The 23,282-nt window shown below is 54.9% G+C and overlaps 1 protein-coding gene across 2 annotated transcripts; it reads left to right on the top strand.

The window, feature by feature from the left end:
- The first annotated feature begins 261 nt into the window (after positions 1-261).
- On the top strand, positions 262-22,233 carry MFSD4A (major facilitator superfamily domain containing 4A). 2 transcript variants are annotated; one of them, XM_050985377.1, is made up of 10 exons: positions 262-580; positions 6,792-6,990; positions 8,383-8,622; positions 14,244-14,412; positions 16,269-16,384; positions 16,735-16,908; positions 18,148-18,295; positions 19,415-19,485; positions 19,660-19,780; positions 21,029-22,233. In XM_050985377.1, the coding sequence occupies exons 1-10, from the start codon at positions 351-353 to the stop codon at positions 21,091-21,093; spliced, it is 1,533 nt and encodes a 510-aa protein (XP_050841334.1). In that variant the 5' UTR covers positions 262-350; the 3' UTR covers positions 21,094-22,233. The 2 variants fall into 2 exon arrangements, with proteins under 2 accessions (XP_050841334.1, XP_050841332.1); XM_050985375.1 differs by having other exon boundaries at positions 279-580; positions 16,266-16,384.
- The last annotated feature ends 1,049 nt before the right edge of the window (positions 22,234-23,282 follow it).

Here is a 23,282-nt window from a genome sequence, read left to right as displayed (position 1 = left end):
GATGCGACCCCCGCGGGGGGGAGCTGGGAGGGATGAGGGTGGTGAGGAGGAGGAGGAGGAGGAGGAGGAGGAGGAGGGGTGGGGAAGCACAGCGCTGCCTTCAGCGCCCGAGGGATGCGCCGAGTCCGGCGGGGCGGCTCCGGGGGCGGCGGGGATGGAGAGGGGCCCCGCTCCGCCCGGCCCCGGAGGCGGAGCCAGAGCCCGGCGCGGCGGGATCGGGAGCAGCCACATCCCGCAAAGGAGGAGCGGGGCCGGGCACGGCAGCGGGGCGGCGGCGGGGCCGGAGCCGGAGCCCAGCGCCGGAGCTCCAGCAGCGGGGCCGCCCCGCGCCGCCGCCACCACCGCGCAGGATGTGGTGGGACGAGCGGGTGTCGGCGCGGTTCCGGAGGAACCTGCAGCCCACCCTCACCTACTGGAGCGTCTTCTTCAGCTTCGGCCTCTGCATCGCCTTCCTGGGGCCCACGCTGCTGGACCTGCGCTGCCAGACCCAGAGCTCGCTCTCGCAGATCACCTGGGTCTTCTTCTCGCAGCAGTTCTGCCTCCTGCTCGGCAGCTGCCTCGGAGGGGTCTTCAAGAGGACGTAAGAGCCTGGCAAAGTCAGCGCTCCTCCCTCGGGGGGCTCCCCGCAGACCCCCCTCCCTTAGCCCGGATCGCAGCTGGGCAGCGCCGGCCGGGCTTGGGAGATGAGCCGAGCTTAGGGGCTGAGCCGGGTTTACGGGGCTGAGCCGGGCTTGGAGGGCTGAGCCGAGCTTGGAGGGCTGAGCCGAGCTTGGAGGGCTGAGCCGGATTTGCGGAGCTGAGCCGGATTTGCGGGGCTGAGCCGGGCTTGGAGGGCTGAGCCGGGCTTGGAGGGCTGAGCCGAGCTTGGTGGCTGAGCCGGGCCAGGGATGCTGCGTGGGAAAACCATTCCCGAGTGGAAGCGAGCGCGGGGGGCGTCGCGGAGCCCTCGGAGCCCCCTCGGGGCGGGTTTCCCTCCCCCGGCAGCCCCGCTCGGCTCCCGGTGCGGTTCCATCCCCTGGAGAGGAGCCGCCGCTCCGTGAAGTCCCAGCCAGAACTTCCCGCCAGGGTTTTGTTTTGTTGGGTTGTTTGTTTTTTTTTTTTTTTCTCCTTAACCTTGGTTGTTTATCGCCCAAGAATATTTTTGGAAGCGTGTTTTAATAACCTCGGCGTCGGAAATGGTGGCAGCGCCGCGTTTTGCAGGAGTTTGGGAGAGCACGTGGAGGGATGCGAGTGGTCCTCGAGGTGTCCTGAGGGGGAGGAGGGGACACCGGGCCAGGGGGGGGACCTTGAGGGGGCCCCCAAAGGGACTCCCAGCCAGCCTCGTGCCCAGGATATGTGGCAGATAAATCACCCAGGCTGGCTCAAGGCTGAGGATTGCCAGGGAGGCGTTTGATTTGGGGCTGGGTGACAGCTCGGGGATCAGCTGATTATTTACGTTGTCACCGATCCCGGGGCGGTGATGTAACCTGTGTGTGTGCGCTCCACGCGCCGCCAGTGGGGCCGAGACGGGAGAATTCCCCAGGGATCCGTGAAAAACCTCTTTTCAAACCTCTCGGTGTGAGATCTTTGTGGATTGAGGGGAGCCCTGGCTCCTGGGGCACCTGTGAGCGGAACTGCCCTGGTCCCCCCCAGGCTGTGCCCAGCGAGGAGGGGACAAGCGGGGGATTGGGGACAGCACGTGGGGACCTCGCTGCGGCTCTGCCACAGCTCCGGCAGTGCTGGGTCAGCAGCAGAGCCTCTGCCAGCCCCCGGGCTGCCTCGCATATGTTTGGTGGAGCAGGGAAGGAAAATGCAGAATTCCTGCTGTCAGCTCCTTCCCAAAGCTCCGGCTCTTGGCTCCACAGAACCCAGCGGGGGTTTTGTGCTTGGGCATCCCCAAACTTTGAGCTCCACAGCTGCGTTTTGGGGGGGAAAGAGTGTGTTTGGTGCTGGTTGGGAAGCAGGATGTGCTTGGGATTTGTGGAGTCCCCACTGGGGACTGACAGCCCTGCCAGGCAGGCAGGAGGGAATATTTGGGATATTTGGAGCTTGTGAGTGTTGTGGGGAGGTTACTCAGAGCCTTGCAGCCTCCAAATGTGTGGGAATAAGAATTGTTCAGGCTCCAGGAGCTCTGGTACAATCCCTTCTTCAGGGATGGATGGACTGAGCCGTCCTGCCAAGGCTTTGTAAATCAAATTACGCCGCCCTCAGGGCCTCGGTGCCGCCAGGGAGGAGCACTGGACAGGTCATCTTTTCCAGCTGGGAGATGGAAAGCTGCTGTGGAGCATCCCTGGAGCCTGGCTGTGAGCTGGGTGGGATTCCTGGTGCCTCAGGGATGCAGAATTCGCTGCTTCCTTTGGATTAAATCGGTCTGGGTGACCCCTGAGGGACAGCAGTGCCAGGATCTGGGGCAGGAATGGGTGGTGGCACCTGAAGCCAGGCTCCCCTGTCCCCAGAGAAGCTGCTGGGTGCTGCTCCTGGAGCTCTGTGAGGAGGGATTTTAGTGCTGCTCTGTCCCTTCAGCACGACCCAGCTCCAGGATTTCAAGGGAATGCAAAGTTTGCCCTGGCAGGGGATGGAGGAGCGGTGCTGCTGCTCTGTCCTGCAGTGCTGGGATTGCTGCTGGTCCCTTCCCTGAGCTTTTGGGGGGGTGCAGAGGCAGGGCTGGGGCAGCAGCCCCCCAGGAAATGGGGTCTGAACTCTCAGGTCCACCCCAGGCTGCTGCTGGGATGTGTGAGGAGCTCTGCCCCAGGAAATGCAGCTTTCCCCAGGGTTTGCATCCCTGGGGTGGGGCTGGAGCCCCCCTCAGTCCCTGCTGCTGCTGGGGGGGCTCCAGGAACACAGAGAGCCCCCAAAAAGGAGCCCTGAGCTCCTCTGAGCACCCCAAGGGCTCATTCCCTGTGCCTGGAATCAGCTGGAAAAGATTCCCAGGAGCCGCTGCTGGGGAAGCAGGAGCAGCTCCAACAGTGGAGATGGGATGGGAGAGCTGGGAGGAGCAGCCTGGGCTCAGACACACCAGGGGGAGGTGAAATTTTGGGGAAATGCCCACTCCTGGCACTGCCAGCTCAGGGGGGAGCTCGGGGCACCTGCATTTCACCTCCCTTCCCCACTTTGTGGCACTTCAGGCTTGAATTTGTTTTGTGAGGTTGAAGCCCTGCACACGCTGCTGACAGAAGCACCAGAGTGCCCCAGATTGCTGCCGGGATTTTTTTATTTTAAATTCAGAAACGGCGTTTTTGTGTCTTGTTAAAATTTTGCTTTTGCTCCCAGGGTTTGTGGGGCAGCCCTGGGCTGATGCCAGCGGTGTGGGCAGAGTCCAGGAGGGCACTGGGCAAACTGGAGCTGTGCTGGAGCCCTGGGCAGGCTCCTCTCAGCGTGATCCACCCCATTCCTGCAGGGCTGAGGAGATGGAACCCTTTCCCTGCCCCAGATTCCCAGGAGCTTCCTGGAGCTCTCAGGACACTTCACTTGTCACTGCCACCTTTTGTTGCTCGGAGAGCAGCACAGGATGAGCCCCTTGGGGACACAAAACTCCCCGAGGGTGGCTCTGCTTCCTGCAGGAGACAAGGGGACCTGGAGGCTGCTGCGGGATAATCCTCACCTCCTCCACACCCTCACCTTGTCCCCTCGGGGCTTTGGCTTTCTAACGATCACTTTTGCAAGTCTGAGCTGGCCTGATTATCATTTTTCCTCTTGATGTGAGGGATTTAGAAAATGTTCCCTGAGGTGAGGGGGAAAAAAAAAAACCCAACCTGTGCTGGGAGCTGGAGAGATCCTGCTGCAAGGGGAACACCGAGGTGAGGGTTCCTAAATCCCTGGGGGAGGAACAGGGGGAGCTTTGCTGGCTGGGGCTGCAGGATTGGCTCTGGAATTGCCCGTCCTGATCCTACAGAGATCAGCCCAAACCTCTGCTGGGCAGCTGAGGGTTTGGGATGGAGCCAGGACGTGCTCTGGGTGCTCTGACATGAAATTTGGGACACTGCAAGGCTCCTTTCACACCCTGCTGGAGGGGAGCCTGCCCTGGGCTGTGCCAGAGCTGTGCCAGGGGGACACAGAGACCAGGCTGTGACATCAGGGCTGCTTTTCCAGCCCTTTGGAGAGGTTTGGCATCATCAGGACAGGCTGAGTTCATGGGGTGCCTCATTTTGGGTGCCTCCCAAGGGTTTTTGTGTCTCAGGAAATCTTCTCTGGGTGCTGAGCTGAGCCCCCAACTCCACCTGGGGGCCTGGCACTGGCAGCAGCAATTCCTTGGTCCCCCCCTCATGCCAGGGCCAGCAGGGCTGGGTGCCACTCTGGGCTGGTGGCATTGCAGGGGACACAATTGTGCCATTAACCCACGGCTGGAGGCAGGAATTGTTACCTGGGTGACATTTTTGATGCTCATTAAGGAATTACCCACCCCCCAATCAGTGTTTCCCTGGTGATGAACCAGCTCCCCAGCCAGGCAGGGGGGTCCTGCAGAGGAGGCATTTTGGGGATGCTCTGGGAGGTTTTCCCATCGCTCCCAGGCTCGGATTCCCCAGCTCTGGTGCCTCTGTCCCTCTCCCCCTGCTCTCCAGGCTCGGAGCTGCTCCTCTCTCGTTTGCCAGGCGCTTTTCCTGCCGTGACTGTGCACATCTTGCCCGGCTCCCTCCCTCCCTCCCTCCCCCAGAAATCCCTCCCTCCTTCCCTCCCCCAGAGATCCCACAGCTCTGCTGTCAGAGGACCATCAGTAGTCACAGCTTGGAAAATGCTCTCTGCTCCTGCCCTGGGCTGGGCACTGGGAGGTTCTGGCATGGCCAGAAGGACCGAGAGGGGCAGGAGGTGCCCTTGGCCCCAGCAGGAGCAGCGAGCAGGAGATGGAGGGGCAGGTCACTGTGGGGCTGCAGGTGGAGGAGGGCTGTGACAGGGCCAGGGACAAGTGACATGGAGCATGGCAGAGCTAGGGCTGTGATATGGCCCAGGGACAGTGACATGGCCAGGGGCAGTGACAGAGACAGGGCTGTGATATGGTCAGGGACAAGTGACATGACCCAGGGACAGTGACATGGGCAGGGACAGTGACATGGCTAGATCTGTGACATGGCCAGGGACAGTGACATGGGCAGGGACAGTGACAGGCCCAGATCTGTGACATGGCCAGGGACAGTGACATGGACAATGACAGAGCTAGGGCTGTGATATGGCCCAGATCTCTGATATGGCCCAGGGACAGTGACAGGCCCAGGTCTGTGACATGGCCAGGGCAGTTACAGGGCAGTGACATGGCCATGGCCAGGCTGTCCTGGCTGGCAGGAGGGTCTGGCTGGCAGCAGGGTCTCCTCCATCCTCCTCCTCCTCCTCCTCCTTGCCTTCTCCAGCCTGGCTGGGGGTGTGGAGCAGGGATGGGGGGGTTCCTTGCAGGGCACTGCTCAGACCCACATCCCCCAATTAATGCTAATTACCAACTGCCACCACCCCGGGCTGTGACAGGGACCTGCCGGTGCCACTCTGTCTGCTGTGCTGCTCCAGCCCCATCTCTCTGCTCGTCCCTGAGCTTGGCTGTCTGCTCCTCCTTCCCTCCTTCCTTCCCTTCCTCCTTCCCTCCTTCCTTCCCTTCCTCCTTCCCTCCTTCCTTCCCTCCTTCCTTCCTGCCTTCCCTCTTGGCAGCCCCGGGGCTGCGCGGTGCCAGCCTGGGCACTGCTCACTGCCAGAGCTGGGAGGGGACAGATCCCATCCCTGCAAGGGGACAGATCCCATCCCCTGGAGGGGACAGATCCCATCCCTGCAAGGGGACAGATCCCATCCCCTGGAGGGGACAGATCCCATCCCTGCAAGGGGACAGATCCCATCCCTGGGAAGGGACAGATCCCGGCCCTGGGAGGGGACAGATCCCGGCCCTGGGAGGGGACAGATCCCATCCCTGTGAGGGGACAGATCCCATCCCTGTGAGGGACAGATCCCATCCCTGCAAGGGGACAGATCCCGGCCCTGGGAGGGGACAGATCCCGGCCCTGGGAGGGGACAGATCCCATCCCTGGGAGGGGACAGATCCCATCCCTGGGAGGGGACAGATCCCGGCCCTGGGAGGGGACAGATCCCGGCCCTGGGAGGGACAGATCCCATCCCTGGGAGGGGACAGATCCCAGCCCTGGTAGGGGACAGCTCCCGGCCCTGGGAGGGGACAGATCCCATCCCTGTGAGGGACAGATCCCATCCCTGGGAGGGGACAGATCCCATCCCTGTGAGGGGACAGATCCCATCCCTGCAAGGGGACAGATCCCGGCCCTGGGAGGGGACAGATCCCATCACAACCACAGAAGCCATCCTGCTGATTTTACGCCTTTTGAGGCAGCTGAGCTATCTTGGGTGTGAAATAGATCTCAGGGAGCTTGTGAGAGGAGATCCAAATTTCAGTCACCCTGCAGGGGGAGGTGGCAGTGCCCGGGCTGGCTGCAGGCAGGGGTGACACCGGGCTGTGCAGCATCTCCCTCCTCTCACCAGGAAATCTGGGGCTGCAGGAGCCAGAGCTGCAATTCCAGGGCTGGGAACAGGCAGTAGGGGCAGCGTGGCTGTTGGATTACATCTTTTTCTTACCCAGAAATGGGGAAATTGAGAGGTATTTTAAAAACTTTTATTCCCTTTTCAGCCTGATGTGAAGGGTGAGACAATAGAGGTGTCACAATTCACACCATCAATCAGAAGGCATCTCCTCATTACAAAGCACTTGGTCCATCACCTTTAGCCACAAATGGTGTGGAAATTTATTTAAAACCAATTTTTAAATAAATCTCCCACCCGTGACAGCTGCTCTGGTGGTGGCCCTGATTCTGTCCTGCCTCTCCCCTCCCCAGGCTGGCCCAGTCCCTGCTGGCCCTGTTTGCCTCGTCGCTGGCCATCTCGCTGGTGTTTGCCATCATCCCCCTGTGCCACAACGTGGTGGTGCTGGCCGTGGTCATGGCCGTGGCCGGGCTGGCCATGGGCTGCATCGACACCATCTCCAACATGCAGCTGGTCAAGATCTACCAGAAGGACTCTGCCATCTTCCTGCAGGTGAGAGCGGGGCCCCCAACCCCCCTGGGCAGGGTTAGGATGGACTTGAGGAGGAATTTCTTCCCAGAAAGGGTCCTTGGGCATTGGGATGGTGGCACCACCATCCCTGGGGGTGTCTGAGGAAAGCCTGGCTGTGGCACTGTGGTGCCCTCAGTGCTCTGGGCAGGGTTTTGATAGACTTTAGGAGGAATTTCTTCCCAGAAAGGGTCCTTGGGCATTGGGAGAATGGCATCACCATCCCAGGAAAGCCTGGCTGTGGCACTGTGGTGCCCTCACCACCCTGAGCAGTGTTAGGATGGACTTTAGCAGGAATTTCTTCCCAGAAAGGCTCCTTGGGCATTGGGAATGTGGCACCACCATCCCAGGAAAGCCTGGCTGTGGCATTGTGGTGCCCTCACTGCCCTGGACAGGTTTAGGATGGACTTTAGCAGGAATTTCTTCCCAGAAAGGGTCCTTGGGCATTGGGAATGTGGCATCACCATCCCAGGAAAGCCTGGCTGTGGCATTGTGGTGCCCTCACCATCCTGGACAGGTTTAGGATGGACTTTAGCAGGAATTTCTTCCCAGAAAGGCTCCTTGGGCATTTGGAATGTGGCACCACCATCCCAGGAAAGCCTGGCTGTGGCACTGTGGTGCCCTCACTGCCCTGGGCAGGGTTTTGATAGACTTTAGGAGGAATTTCTTCCCAGAAAGGGTCCTTGGGCATTGGGATGGTGGCACCACCATCCCTGGGGGTGTCTGAGGAAAGCCTGGCTGTGGCACTGTGGTGCCCTCACCATCCTGGACAGGTTTAGGATGGACTTTAGCAGGAATTTCTTCCCAGAAAGGCTCCTTGGGCATTGGGAGAATGGCATCACCATCCCAGGAAAGCCTGGCTGTGGCACTGTGGTGCCCTCAGTGCTCTGGGCAGGGTTTTGATAGACTTTAGGAGGAATTTCTTCCCAGAAAGGGTCCTTGGGCATTGGGATGGTGGCACCACCATCCCTGGGGGTGTCTGAGGAAAGCCTGGCTGTGGCACTGTGGTGCCCTCAGTGCTCTGGGCAGGGTTTTGATAGACTTTAGGAGGAATTTCTTCCCAGAAAGGGTCCTTGGGCATTGGGACGGTGGCATCACCATCCCTGGAAGGCCTGGCTGTGGCACTGTGGTGCCCTCACTGCTCTGGGCAGGGTTAGGGTGAACTTTAGGAGGAATTTCTTCCCTTGGGCATTGGGAGGGTGGCACCACCATCCCTGGGGGTGTTGGTGGGCAGTGGCACTCAGATCTGGTGACACAGTGGTGTCAACTCATCACCCCAAAAGCCTTTTCCACCTTCATTAATTCCATGATTCCGAGGAGGAGGAGGAGCTGGGGGGGCTCTGCCACCCTCCTGCTCCAGCGTGTCACCTCCTGCAGGCCCTGCACTTCTTCGTGGGTTTCGGGGCCCTGCTGAGCCCGCTGATCGCCGACCCCTTCCTGTCGGACACCAACTGCATCCTGGCCAACGGCACGGCCAACGCCTCCAGCAACCTGCCGCACATCCGCAAGTCCCTGCTGCCGCACCACCCCGGCAACCTGTCCCACTACGACCTGCCCATGAAGGGCATGGTGGTGACACGCGTGTCCTACGCCTTCTGGATCATGGCCCTCATCAACGTGAGTGCTGCAGCTGGAGCATCCTGTGGGATCGTCCCGGGGGTATCCAGTGGGATCGTGCCGGGGGTATTCAGTGGGATCGTGCCGGGAGTATTCAGTGGCATCACCCCTGGAGTTCCCAGCTGGGATCACCCCTGGAGTATTCAGTGGGATCACCCCTGGAGTATCCAGCTGGGATCATCCCAGGAGTTCCCAGCCAGGATCATCCCAGAATATCCAGCTGGGATCGTCCCAGGGGTATCCAGCTGGGATCATCCCAGGAGTGCTCAGCTGGATCACCCCTGGAGCATCCAGTGGGATCATCCCAGAATATCCAGCCAGGATCACTCCTGGAGTGCCCAGCTGGAATCATCCCAGGGGTATCCAGCTGGGATAACCCCTGGAGTGCCCAGCTGGGATCATCCCAGGGGTATCCAGCTGGGATAACCCCTGGAGTGCCCAGCTGGGATCATCTCAGCAGTACCCTGTCACAGACATATTTTATGTAAAATCCTTTTGCTAGGATTTTTTCCTCCAGAGATCCCAGACTCTCAGCTGGGCTGGGATTGGCCATTAATTAGAAACAACCACATGAGCCCAATCCCAGATCCACCTGTTGATTCCACAGCAGCAGGGAATTATTTACATTTCGTTCCTGAGGCCTCTCAGCTTCTCAGGAGAAAAGATCCTAGCGAAAGGATTTTCCATAAAATGTGTCTGTGACAGTATCCAATGGGATCATCCTGGGAATACCCAGCTGGGATTGTCCCTGCTCTGGGAGTTTGTGGGGTTTGAGGGGTCCTGGAATGGGGTGAGACACAGGGAAAGGATCATTTGTTGCCAACTCCCATTTTTATCAGGGCTCTTCCCCTGCTAGGATCAGTTCTGGGGTTTCTGGGGTTTGAGGGGTCCTGGAATGGGGTGAGACACAGGGAAAGGATCATTTGTTGCCAACTCCTGTTTTTATCAGGGCCATTCCCTGCTGGCATCGATTCTGGGCTTTGTCCCAGCTCTCTGGGAGCAGTTGGTGCCTCCAGCACCTCCCAGGCAGGAGCTGGACCAGCAAACTCTGCTCAGATCCAGAGTTTTTCCTTCAGGCTCAGCTGGGGATGGCCTGGCAGGAGGGGATTTGGAAATATTCCCAGGAAAGTGCCCACCAGTGACCTGGACGATGGGACAGAAGTGACCAGGGCCTCTCTTAGTGATTATTTTCCCTGGAGGTCCCAGCAGGTGTGAAAGTCCTTCCTCTGAGGGGGAGAGGAGGGATCTGGTGTCTCTTTTGCCCATCCTAGGAGCAGTGAAATGGGTGATCCTGCCTGGCAGCTCCTTCCCTCTGGAATTCAGCTCTCAGAGCTTGAGGATGTGCACATTCCCCTTCTCCTGGCCCTGGTTTGCCACCCCTCCATCAGCACCAGGCAAGGGCAGCTGCACTTCCTTTCCTTGGCCTCTCTCCATTTATTAAATTATTAAAAGTTCCCCCATCCAGGGGGAGAATTTCCAGGCCCTCCCAGCTCCCTGTGGGAGGAGCTCGGGCAGGTGCTGGGCTGAGTTTCTGGGTAGAATTACCCAAAAAAGGCCCAGCCTGGGAGGAGGGGCAGCTTTAATCACCTCCAGCTCTGTCTGTGCCGCGGGAAATGTGCTTTTAATTACTCCAGAGCCGGCTGATCCTGAGCAAACCCATCGAGTTTGGAAGCAGAGTTTCACACCTGCTTTGAATGTGTCTGGTTTGGGAATTTCCAGAGCCTTCTCTGTGCCCAGCAGCGTCCTGGGGGGGTTTGGGGTAGGATGGCACCAGGGGCTGTGGGTTTGTGCATCAGGACACGCTCAAGTGCTGCTTGCACGGGTGGGTGGGTGGAATCCAGAATTGCCAGGATTCCCACAGGCTGTGCAGGAACACCAGGAACGTGGAAAGGAGCCTGGGAGCCTGAGAGGTTTTGGGATAAGGATTAAATAACAAACACCCAGTGGGGAGTTGGATGTGCTCAGCTCCTGAACCAAGCTGTGATTGCCTGTCCCAAATCCTCACGGAGGGAACTGAATTTATTTTATTTTTATTTTATTTTATTTTATTTTATTTTATTTTATTTTATTTTATTTTATGTTATTTTATTTTATTTTTTATTTTATTTTATTTTAATTTATTTTTATATTATTTTATTTTATTTTTATTTTTCTTTTATTTTATTTTATTTTATTTATTTTATTTTATTTTATTTTATTTTATTTTTAATTTTATTTTATTTTAATTTTATTTTATTCTATTTTATTTTATTTTATTTATTTTTATTTTTATTTTATTTTTATTTTTTATTTTATTTATTTTTTTATTTTATTTTAACCACCCCAACCTGCTGGAGATGCTGGGAGCAGCTCAGCTCCAAAGTGCTGACTCTTTTCAAGGTGGAAACAACAGAGGAAGATGATGGCAAGGTTTTTTTTTAAAACCACCAGGGATGTGGATGAAAAGAGTTAACAACAGAAATGGAAACCAGGAGCAGCAGCTTGGTTATAAAATGGCCAAATCCCACATTTCCAGGCCGGTTTTTGTGTGGATTCTGACAAGGCACGAGCTGAAATGATTCATTTCGAGCTCTTGCTTTTGTTGAGAGTGGAAATGTCTCAATCTGACTCTGGCACGAGTGCTCAGTGCGGAGCTGACAGCGGAGCTGTGCCGATGTTTTTGAAGCAAAATGGGTTTGCTTTGGGAAAATGAAGCAGCTCAGCATAATCAAAACAAAGCGCTTGGATCCCTCCCAGCCAAAATCTTTCACTCAACCAGAGAAATTTTTTGCCTTTTCATCCCGATTTTGGAACAAAACCCCACATTTTAGAGTTCAGCTCTCCCACAGAACGGAAATTTCATGGCCCAGCCCGCTGCAAGGGGCTGGAAATCAGGGCAATGTTGCGTGGAGAGGGAGGTGTTTGTCAGGAAGGTGCTTTCCCTGGGGAAGTGTGGGACACTCCATTGTGCTCTGAAGGAGCCTGGGATACAATGGCAGGGAAGGATCCCGGATTCCTGGGGGGAACAGCCAGAAATAGCAGCAGGAGGGAGCTGGAATATCCCCAGGCTGAGCTGGGGGATGGATGCAGCAGCTCGTGGGGTTTTGGGGGATGGATAAAAGCTGCCAGGTGAGGGAGGGAACAGCTCTGGGAATTTGGGAAGTGTTGGGTGCTGGGAATTAGGAATTCTGCTTGGCCAGGTGAGGGAGGGAGCAGCTCTGGGAATTTGGGAAGTGTTGGGTGCTGGGAATTAGGAATTCTGCTTGGCCAGGTGAGGGAGGGAGCAGCTCTGGGAATTTGGGAAGTGTTGGATGCTGGGAATTAGGAATTCTGCTTGGCCAGGTGAGGGAGGGAGCAGCTCTGGGAATTTGGGAAGTGTTGGGTGCTGGGAATTAGGGGCTCTGCTTGGCCCTTGGCTCCTGGTGGGGAATGCTCTGGTGTCCCTTTTTTTTCTTTGGGAAAAGAAAATCTTCCTGCCAAAAAAAAACCCCAAAAACCCCAAAAATATCCTGGGAAAGAATTCTGGGAGAAAATGGCACCAAAATCTGGCTGTCCAGGAAGGATGGGATGGTCAGGGATGGGATGGGATGGGATGGGATGGTCAGGGATGGGATGGGATGGGATGGGATGGTCAGGGATGGGATGGGCACAGCCATGGGTGGGACCTTCTAAAACTGCCCCAGCCTGGTTAAAGCAAAAAGGACCTGCTGGATTTAAAGGTGAGGGTGTGGAGAGCAGGGAAAAACCCAGAGTGGGACTGGGAATTGGGGAATCCCAAACTGGGGGCAATGGATACACCATTAGTGGGACTGGGAATTGGGGGATCCCAAACTGGGGATCAGGGATAAACCCACAGTGGGACTGGGAATTGGGCAATCCCAGAATGGAGCCAGGGATACCAGGGGGACTGGGAATTGGGGGATCCCAAACTGGGGCCTGGGATACACCATTAGTGGGACTGGGAATTGGGGAATCCCAGAATGGAGCCCAGGGATTTACCCAGAGGGGGACTGGGAACTGGGGGATCCCAAACTGGGGGCAATGGATACACCATTAGTGGGACTGGGAATTGGGGAATCCCAAACTGGGGACTGGGATACAACCAGGGTGGGACTGGGAATTGGGGAATCCCAAACTGGGGGCAGGGATAAACCCAGAGTGGGATTGGGAATTGGGCAATCCCAGAATGGAGCCAGGGATACCAGGGGGACTGGGAACTGGGGGATCCCAAACTGGGGGCAATGGATAAACCCAGAGTGGGACTGGGAATTGGGGAATCCCAGAATGGAGCCCAGGGATACCAGGGGGACTGGGAACTGGGGAATCCCAAACTGGGGACTGGGATACACCATTGGGAATTGGGGAATCCCAAAGTTGGGCCTTGTCCTCGAGGCTGGGAGTGCCCAGGGCTGTTATCTGCACAGCCAGGCCCTCTGAGGGGAGGGAATATTTTTGCTAAATCTGCAATTCAGAAGAATGAAATCTGGTCCTGACCTCCGGAAGGATCAGAACTATCAAGCAAATGAGTTTTTCTTCCATGGGACCGAACTCACTGTTCCTATTCCCATTGTTCCCAGAACAATGCAGGCCTCATAAATGAATTCAGGCTCGAGGGGCGGGGTGGGAGGCAGGGGGGGGGGAATTCTCCATACATTTAAATCATGCCACGAGCCAACAAAAGGCAGGAAATTTGGAGCTGGAGCTCACACTTGCTCCCAGACATGTAGAAAACAAGGGAATGAGCTGTCACTTAGGATTTCCTGGCTTTCTCCCCCGGTTGGTTGCAGTGTAAACACGGCTGGGCTGTGCTGGGAGGAGACGGGAGAGCTTCGCTCGCTCCCCTCTGTTCCCTCACCAAAAAAAAGAGAGAAAAAGGAAAAAAAGAGCCATTCCCTGTGGGATTGGAGGCAGCAGGGAGTGGTGGGAGTGGGCTGGGAGCGGGCTCATCCCTTGGGATCACCGTGCCAGGGGGTCCTCCTGCCCCATGGATGTGGGGTGGGACCGTGGAGTGCTGGAGCATCCCTGGATGCACAGAGAGCCTCAGAGCTGGGGCTGGACCCTCCCTGCTCCGCTCAGGCTGTGCCAAGGGGCTGCTGGAGGGCACTGGGCTGTCCCTGTTGGCCTGGGAACCACGGGCTCCTCTCTCAGGAGGTGCTGAGCAACCCCTGCTAATGGCTGGGGACGGGGCTGGGAGCAGCTCCCTCTTCCCTCGGGCAGAATTCCAACTGCTCTGCCCCCACAGGCTCTGGGGTTCCACTCTTTGGGCAGCAGCAGCCCAGGGCTGGACCCCAGAACGTTTGGGGTTTGTAGGGCTGGCACTTGGGGAGGTTTGTGTGGGCTCCCTGTGTCCAGGTCCAGGTGAATGCTGGAACCTGGGACTGGCTGGGGATGCCCCAGTGGATCAGAAGACTTTTCTCCCTTTTTTCCCCTCTCTCCTCTCCCACCCATCCTCAGCATCTCCTCCCATCCCTGCCTCTCCTTGCTCTGAAATTCCCTTCAGGCACCTCCCCTGTGGAATCTGAGCCCAGCACCTCAAAACGCTGCTGCTGGGGGAGCTGGGCTGTGATTTGGGGTGGTTTTGGGGTGGTTTGGGGTGGTTTAGGCACGTTCAGGTTCTCACCCCCCCTCTGTCCCCTCCCCAGCTGCCAGTGCCCATCGCTGTGTTCTTCCTGCTCTACAAGGAGCGGATGGTGCCCTGCTTCAACGGCAGCAGCCACCCGCTGCTGTCAGCTGACGAGCTGGCCCTGGAGACACGGCCTGGGGACAAGGACGAGCTCTCCACCGCTGGCCAGAGACCCCACACAGCTGCAGGTGAGCTGGAGGCGCCTCTCTGATGGATTTTGGGGACAAAAAGCCATGTCTGAGCGTGGCTGGGTGTCATGGGAGAACTCCTGCAAAGTGTGCACAGGGATCTCATCCAGGAAAACCCAAACAATCCTTTTGGTGCCCAATTGCCCTCAAATCAGATGGAATCTCGAATAGAGGTTGGTGTCTCAATGCCACTGAAGCCTCCAGGCTGTGTTTCCCCACCCCATGTTCCTCTGAGCCATCCTAAAGCCAAACCTGGGCCCCCCAGCCCTTTAGGGACACGTGGCAGTTGTGTCCCTTCACTCCCTCCTGGTTTTGGGTCACGTTTCTTGCTGATTATTCTGTTTTAAAGTGGTCATTGTGCTGATTTTTATGGGAAAGGAATAAGAAATAACAAATTTCCCCTCCCTTGTTTGAGGGGAAAAGTGAAATCCAGCAATAGTTTGCTCTTGACCTCATGGCTGCGCCCTGTCTTGGGGACAATGGTGACATTGTTCTTTCCAAGCCAGGAGAGACGTGTCAGAGTCAATTCTTTAGGTAAACAGTGAATCTCAGAAGTAAATATGGCTTAGGGCTTTGGGGAGTGTTCCGTGTTATTCCTGGAGAGATGGCTGTGGCCCTGGGCAAAAAAAGAGAATTTCAGGGAATTCTTCAAGGTCAGGAGGGGAGGGAAGGCTCAGGGGTGGTGCCAACCTCTGTGTGTGTGTCCCCCTTTCCCAAAGGTGCCTTGCTGGGTGCAATATCCCTCACCCAGGGATGGGGAGCTCTCCTGGGCAGGGCTCCCCTGTGGGGATTGGGGCCATGAGTGCCATGGTTGTGTTTTCACTGCCTGTGGGAGCGGGGACAGAAGTGGGGAGCCCCAAATGGGACAAGGAGCAGGAGCAGCTGCAGTAGGAGAAGTGGCAGCAGAGCCCAGGGGTTTGGGGTGTGGAGAGCCAGGATTTTGTTGTGGAGAGCTGGGATTCCAGGGTATGGAGAGCCCAGGATTTTGTTGTGGAGAGCTGGGATTCCAGGGTATGGAGAGCCCAGGGTTTTGGGGTGGAGAGCTGGGATTCCAGGGTATGGAGAGCCCAGGGTTTTGGGGTGGAGAGCTGGGATTCCAGGGTATGGAGAGCCCAGGGGTTTGGCGTGTGGAGAGCCCAGGATTTGGGTTGTGGAGAGCTGGGATTCCAGGGTATGGAGAGCCCAGGGGTTTGGCGTGTGGAGAGCCCAGGATTTTGAGGTGTGGAGAGCCAGGATTTTGGGGTGGGGAGAGCCCAGGATTTTGGGGTGGGGAGAGCCCTGGATCCCAGGGTGTGGAGAGCCAGGATTTTTGAGGTGTGGAGAGCCCAGGATTTTGAGGGGAGAGCCAGGATTCCAGGGTGTGGAGAGCCCAGGATTTTGAGGTGTGGAGAGCGGGGATTCCAGGATATGGAGAGCCAGGATTTTGAGGTGTGGAAAGCCAGAACTTTGGGGTGTGGAGAGCTGGGATTCCAGGATATGGAGAGCCCAGGATTTTGCGTTGTGGAGAGCCAGGTTTTTGGGGTGTGGAGAGCCCAGGATTTTGGGGTGAGAAGAGCCCAGAATCCCTGGGGGTGTGGGCAGCAGGTACCCCAAAGAACCAGGATCCCAGGCTGTGGAGATCCAGGATCTCAGGCTGTGGGCAGACCCCACAGCCATTCCCATTTCCTTCTGGAAGCTTAGAGGAAGGTAAAGGTGAGGGAGGTGGAGCCCCCTGAGCTCAGCAGTGCCCCACGTTCAGGGTCCTGGCTGGGTCTGTCCTGCAGCTGTCCCACAAAGCAAACCCCACTGAGGGCTGGCAGCCACCCAGCCCCAGGAGGACGTTCTGGTCAGGTTTGCTTTGCATTGTTGTCCAGCAGGTCACGAGGATTTGTTCAGCTGCTGCCAAAGCAAGAACTTCCGAGGGGTTTCCTTCACCTACTTCGCCGTGCACATCACCGGGGCTCTGGTTCTCTTCATGACTGACGGGATCGTGGTGAGTCCAGCTGCCCAAACCTCTGGAATTTTTTTTCCTTCCAAACCCCTGTGAAACCCCCTCAGGAGTTAATGGTGAGAGGGGTTAGACAGGAATGGGAATTTCCCAAGCTCTCCATCTCTGAGGATAAGCAACCCTGAGCTCCAAATGTGATGTTTGGGGCAGGGCAGCCCCTCGGGGAGGGAGGAGCTCTGGGTTTTCCCTGGAACAGCTGTGGAGCTTTGCCCTTTTAGGACAGACTAAACCCCCCATCCTGCTGCTGGTGGGTCTCCAAACCCTTCCACCATGCACTGAGGGACAGAGGAGCCCAAAGTCCCCATGGGGATGTGACAGGGAGGGTTTTCCTGCAGGGAGAGTACTCGGGATTCGTGTACAGCTACGCCGTGGAGGAGCCACTGGCCGTGGTGCACAAGGTGGCTGGGTACCTGCCCAGCCTCTTCTGGGGCTTCATCACCCTGGGCAGGCTCATCTCCATCCCCGTGTCCTACAGGATGAAGCCAGCCACCATGGTCTTCATCAACGTGGTAAGGATGGGCTTCATTCCTTTGATGGGTTTGGGGCTGCAGCTCCTCTCACACCTGGGGGGTTGGCACAGGGAGGGTGGGGCAAGGTGCCCTCGGGGTAGCCACGATTTCAGATTTGATTGCCCAACTTTCCTGAGCCTGCTCCTCAGCTGGGAAAGCACCAGGGAGAGTTGGCACTGAAAATTTGCCCATTTTATTGACCTTACCCAGTGACTCCTCCATCCATGGGGAAATGAATTCCTGGGATAGCCATGGCCAGGGGAGGGCAGGTCACGCTGTAAATTCTCTGCTCAGGCTGCAGCAGCTGGCAGAGCCTGCTGAGGTCAATAAAACACCTTGGGGAAGGGGCAGGAATCCTTGAGGGATGTGTGAGGCAGATCAGTGTGAGGACATGGCAGAAAACAGGGAGGGGATGATGCCAGTGCTGCTTCTTACAGAGACAAAAAGCACGAGCAGGCAGTTCAGTGCCAATGTATTTGAACCAGAAGTGGTTTTGGTGGCTGTGTTTTGATAATAAAACACATTACAGTGTGTTGTAACACCCATCTAACAGGGTGGGGAGAAGATTTTGGGATGTTCTGAGTAAAAATCCACTGACCCTGTGCAGTGCTGGGAGCTGCTGTAGGATCCAGCAGCCCCTGGAGTCACTGCAGCATCGTCACAGCAAATTCCAGCTATCCAAATTTCTGCTGAGCTGGAATATCAGAGCTCCCTCTGCTGACTCTGCCCTGGCTCACTCGGGCTTTTCCCAGAGTTTTTGGTGATTTCCCCTACAAGCCAGAGGGGAGGGAAAGTTGATTTAAATGCAGTTGCCTCTTTTAATGCTGTGGCTGCTTTCTGAGCAGGTATGGAGAGTTAATTCTGTAATTATTGAGTGATTGCAGTCTTACTCAGCAGAATAAAGAATTATTAGGGATTAGGACATGTAAATATTGTGGAAGGTACTATTAAAAGTTCATATTTCAGATAAACCCCTAAGTTTCTACATAATGAAATTAAGACTTAATTACCAAATTATATAATGAAAAATATGAAATTCTTTAAAGCCAGATGGATTTTCTTTGGCCATTCAGATTCTCAAACACTGATTTTTATTTTTTTTCCCCAGCATATTTCTTCTTCCAGACTATTTCCCCTTAAACATATTTTCCCTTTCACAATATTTCCTATTAACACCAAACTCTAGACCCTGTTGCACTCAGCATTTTTCTGACTGATTTTTGTGGGTGCTGCTCACAGGTCGGGGTCCTCATCACCTTCCTGCTGCTCCTGATTTTCTCCTCCAGCGTGGTTTTCCTGTTTGTGGGCACAGCATCCCTGGGGCTGTTCCTCAGCAGCACCTTCCCCAGCATGCTGGCCTACACCGAGGACATCCTGCAGTACAAAGGTCAGCTGCCTTTTAACCAGGTCCATTTCTAGATCCCATCCCCTTTTTTCCAGCTCCTTCCCTCCTCCCTCAGGAGGTCTGGAAGTTCAGGTTTGCTTTTGAAGGCAGATTTGTTGCAGGGAAATGTCCAATTCTCTGTTTTGCTGATAAATAAAGAGCCGAGGGAAGGATCCAGCCTTGGTTTGGGGAGCTCAGGGAGGGGCAGGAACGCTGCTTTGGAGGGAGATGGTTCTGGAAACATCACCAGATTACCTGAGCTGGTTCTGGAAACATCACCAGATTATCTGAGCTGGTTCTGAAAACATCACCAGATTATTGAGCTGGTTCTGAAAACATCACCAAATTATTGAGCTGGTTCTGAAAACATCACCAGATTATTGAGCTGGACAGCCCAGAGCTGTGGTGGTGTTCACAGGGGTCCCAGGATGAGAAGAGATGAGAATCTTGACTCCATGGTTCAGAAAGCTGATTGATTATTTGATGATATATATTATATTCAAAGAAAATGATATATTAAAACTATACTAAAGGAATAGAAGAAAGGATTTCATCAGAAGGCCAGGAAGGAAAGGAAAGGAATGATAAGAAAACCTTGTGACTCTCAGAGAGTCCCAGACAGCTGGACTTTATTGGCCATTAATTAAAAACAACCACATGAGCCCAATCCCAGATGCACCTGCTGCATCCCACAGCAGCAGAGAATTATTGTTTACATTTCGTTTCTGAGGCCTCTCAGCTTCTCAGGAGAAAAATTCTGGCAAAGGGATTTTTCAGAAGATCTCATGGCTGCACAGAGCCTGGCCAGCTCCCCCAGGAGCTCCCTGGCAGCCTCTGTCTCCAGGGCAGCGAGACAGAAACACAAAAACCTTCCCAGCAAGAGGCACCATCACCTCTGCCAGCACAGACAGGTGACAGGAGATTGAATTTTTTCACTTCAGCTTTCACCTTTCTGCACTACTGCAGGTCAGCTGAGGAATTTTCAGCATCAAGTGGGAATACACGTTGAGTATTTTTGATTTTTGCGGGGTGAGATGCACAGGAAAGCTTTAAGGGAGCACGGGGTGGCCCTGCTGGCTGTGTCACTCTGCTGCCACCACTCCTTGCCCTGTTTCCTCCCAGGTTGTGCCACAACAGTGCTGGTGACTGGAGCTGGCATTGGAGAGATGGTGCTGCAGCTGCTGGTGGGCTCGGTGAGTAGCCAGGAGGTGGCAACATCCAAAATAAATTTGGAATTTACGAGTCAAACCCTCAGCTCTGCTCCTGGGCGCTGAGCCTTGGCTTATCAGCCAGCAAAGCCCTCCCTGATGATCCACGAGGAATCTCAGTGATGTCTGATCCCTTTTTTATTTCCCAACCCACTGCAGATTATCCACGATCGGGGCAGCTACAGTTTCCTGGTCTGTGGGATGATCTTTGGGTGCTTGGCCTTCACCTTCTATGCCCTGCTGGTGTTTTTCCACAGGATGTACCCCAAGCCCTGCCCAGGTAAGGGAACCCCAGCCCTGAGCCCTGCTTTGGGATGGGAGCCACAGCAGCTCCAGAGATCCCAGCAAAATGCAAGGAAATGTTTATTTTCCTGCTGCTTCCTCTCTCCTTTTCCTGCTTTGTCTTGCCCACAAAGCCTTGGCAGCCACAGCTCAGGGTTTGCTTTCTTTTCTGCTGGAGAAGCAAGGGAAAAAGGCAGGAACCACAGACAGCACCAGCTTCCCTGGGCTGTTCCCTGGCTGGAATCCAGGGAATAAGCAGGGCTGCCATCCAAGGGCAGCTGTCAGGCTCTGGAAAAAGCCTCCCAGATCAAGGATTTTTGAGTTATCACCTCAGTCTGGAGCTGCTGGTTGTTTTTATATGAAAGGAGCAGAGTGGGACTGGCAAAAACCAGGTCCAGGTTTGGCTTGGGCTGTGCTGGGGCCACAGCTCGAGGGCTGGGAAAGGAATGGAGATGGGAAATGGGCTGGAGAATCCTGAGGGAGCTGGGGAGGGTCTGGAGAAACCTGGAAAGGGTCTGGAGAAACTTGGAAAGGGTTTGAAGAAACTGGGAAAGGGTTTGAAGAGTCCTGAGGGAGCTGGGGAAGTTCTGGAGAGTCTTGAGGGAACTGGAAAGGACTTGGAGAGTCCTGAGGGAACTGGGAAGGGTTTGAAGAATCCTGAGGGGGCTGGGAAGGGTTTGGAGAAATCTGGAAAGGGTTTGGAGAATCCTGAGGGAGCTGGGAAGGGTTTGGAGAGTCCTGAGGGAGATGGGAAGGGTCTGGAGAGTCCTGAGGGAGCTGGGAAGGGTTTGGAGAGTCCTGAGGGAGATGGGAAGGGTTTGGAGAGTCCTGAGGGAGCTGGGAAGGGTCTGGAGAGTCCTGAGGGAGCTGGGAAGGGGCTCAGCCTGGAGCAAAGGAGGCTGAGGGGGAATTTCTGGCTCTGCACAACTCCCTGCCAGGAGGGGACAGCCGGGGGGGATTTGGGATCTTCTCCCAGGGAACAGGAGGAGAGGGAACGGCCTCAGGCTGGGCTGGGGAGGCTCAGGTTGGACATCAGCAGGAATTTCCTCATGGAAAGGGCTGGAAGGGGCTGCCCAGGGGGGTTCAGAGTGCCCATCCCTGGAGGTGGCACTGAGGGCTGGTGAGGAGCTGGGGATGTGAGGGGTGATGGAATACCAACATTCCTGAGGGAAAAACCTCACACCCATCCCCTTTAATCTGACTCAAAGCACCCATTGAGGTGAAATACCGCTTTAATCTTTGGCAGAGCTGGACGAGGCCTCCCCGGAGAAAGCGGCAGCGCCTGAGGACACGGGGCAGTACCAGCGCTGAGGGAGGGCCCGGCCCGGCACAAGCAATAAACCCAGCCCCAATTAAGCATTAATCCCAAGGGTGATTTCACATTTAATGAACTGAATCATGCAAGTTCTTTGCAATCAAAAGCACAGTAGGTGGGGTAAGGCAGAATCGAGGAAATCAAGCCCAAAATGTCGAGCTGAGCACGGGGGTTGTGCCAAAAATCCTGCCGGCCCCATCCTGGGACTAAAAGCAGGGACATTTGCACAGCAGTTCCTCCTGCAAATGAAGGGGTTTTTTCTCCTGCAAATGAAGTTTTTTTCTCCTGCAAATGAAGTTTTTTTTCTCCTGCAACTCAACCTTTTTCTCCTGTAAATGAACTTTTTTTTACCTGCTCAGGACAGAGGGTGAAAAGGAAAAGCTGCTCTCTGCTCCTCATCCCAGACCCAATGTCTCCTGGCTTGAATAGATTTAATTTCTGGCCTGTGGTACACAGGAACTCCCCGGAATTTCCAGCACAATCCTGGGTTTTTATTCGTTTTTGTGACTAATTCTGTGCCACTTCCCAAAGGGGGGAAGTCCCACAGGGCAGAGCCCCCAGGTGCACACACAGGTACCAGGGCCTGTCTCTATTTGCACACTTCATTCCTGTATATTCCACACTCCAAACAGTGTCTTACTCAGCATGCTCAGGCCTCTTCAACGATTTTAAGTAATCATTTGCTTTTTTAATTTTCTTTTTCTTTTTTTGGGGGGGGGTTTTCTTTGTTTATTTAAAGCCAAGAATGAGCTATGTTGGTTCCTTTTGCTTTAAGTCACTCCTCGAGCTGCTCCAGCTACAGTGTCTTATTTTAATATTGGTTTTATTTCCAACTTCCAAGCCAAGCTCCAAGAGAGAAGGGAACTTTTTTTAATTTTTTTTGTTATTTTTGGGAGCCAGGCTCCAGCTGCTTCACCTGTGCAATCTCCTCCTCCAGGTGCCTTGTGTAAGGTACTCCCACAGCCCTCGCATGGCCTGTCCCAGCCACCAGGAAAGGACTGGAATTTTGGGGAATGTCCAACTCCTCCTGCCAGGAGTGGCTGTGGATGCAACTCCTTGCTTGAACTGCTGTATGTGATGTACATATGTACGTGTGTATATAAAGCAGTGTTTAATTAAAGGTGATTGATTGCTAATTGCTCGCTGCCTGGACTCACTCCAACTCCTCCAGTTCTCAGGTTTTAAACTCATACATTTAAAATCTAACAGGGTTTTTTTTTTTGTTAATTAAACTGGTTTTGGAATTGGAAGAGTTGTGGGATGGTTTGGGTTGGGAGGGACCTTAAATCCCAGAATCCCTTAAATCCCATAAATCCCATAGAGCCTGAATGGGATCTGCTCTGGGGTTGGAACAGAACTGGAATCTCTGCTAGGGTTGGAATCAAATCCCAGAAGGGTTTGGGATGGCAGGAGCTTCAAAACCTTCTCCTTCCAAGGCCAGGGACACTTCCACTGTCCCAGGTTTCTCCAGCCTGGCCTCGGACACTTCCAGGGATGGGGCAGCCACGGATTCTCTGGGAAATTCCCATTTTTTCCAAGCAGCAGCTCTTCCCTGCCATCAAATCTCCCCAAACTCCTGTAGAGCAGAGCCTGGAGTTGCTGAATTGCCATTTTCCTCGCTCAGGGTGAGTTTGGATCAGGTCAGTGCAGGTGAATTCTGCATTTCAGGGAAACCCTCCTGCCTCAAACCCCACCCAGTCTGTGATCCTGTAGTGAAACTGAACCCAATTCCAGGCCAGGCTGGAGCAGCCCGAGGTGCATTTGGAGCTTTTTAAGGTGCTGCCATCCCAAACCCTTCTGGGATTTGATTCCAGCCCCATCCAGGCTGTAATTCTTCTCCAGCTCCACAGGATGCCACTGTTCCTCTGCTGGCCCTGCCCAGGATCAATCAAAAACCATTTACAGCAAAATAAAAACTATTTACAGCAAAATAAAAACTATTTACAGCAAAATAAAATCTCAATCTGTCCTGCATGAGAGCAGCTCTGGGCCCTGCTGGCAGGAAATGAGCACCAAAATTTGGGAAGAAATCTCCAAATTTGTGTCCCAGCAGGGCTGGCAGCTTTGAGATCATCTCTCCCTCTGCCCTGGCAGGTTGGGTAAAACAGAGCTCAATTTCTTCTCAGGTAAAATCACCATCACACTTCTTGGGGTTGGTAATTCCAATCTCCATTTTGATCACTTA

This window comes from Serinus canaria, chromosome 26 (genome assembly GCF_022539315.1).
Source record: "Serinus canaria isolate serCan28SL12 chromosome 26, serCan2020, whole genome shotgun sequence".
Lineage (NCBI taxonomy): Eukaryota > Metazoa > Chordata > Aves > Passeriformes > Fringillidae > Serinus > Serinus canaria.
The sequence above is the reverse complement of the archived record's forward strand: the minus strand, read 5'-3'. Positions and strand labels throughout refer to the sequence as shown.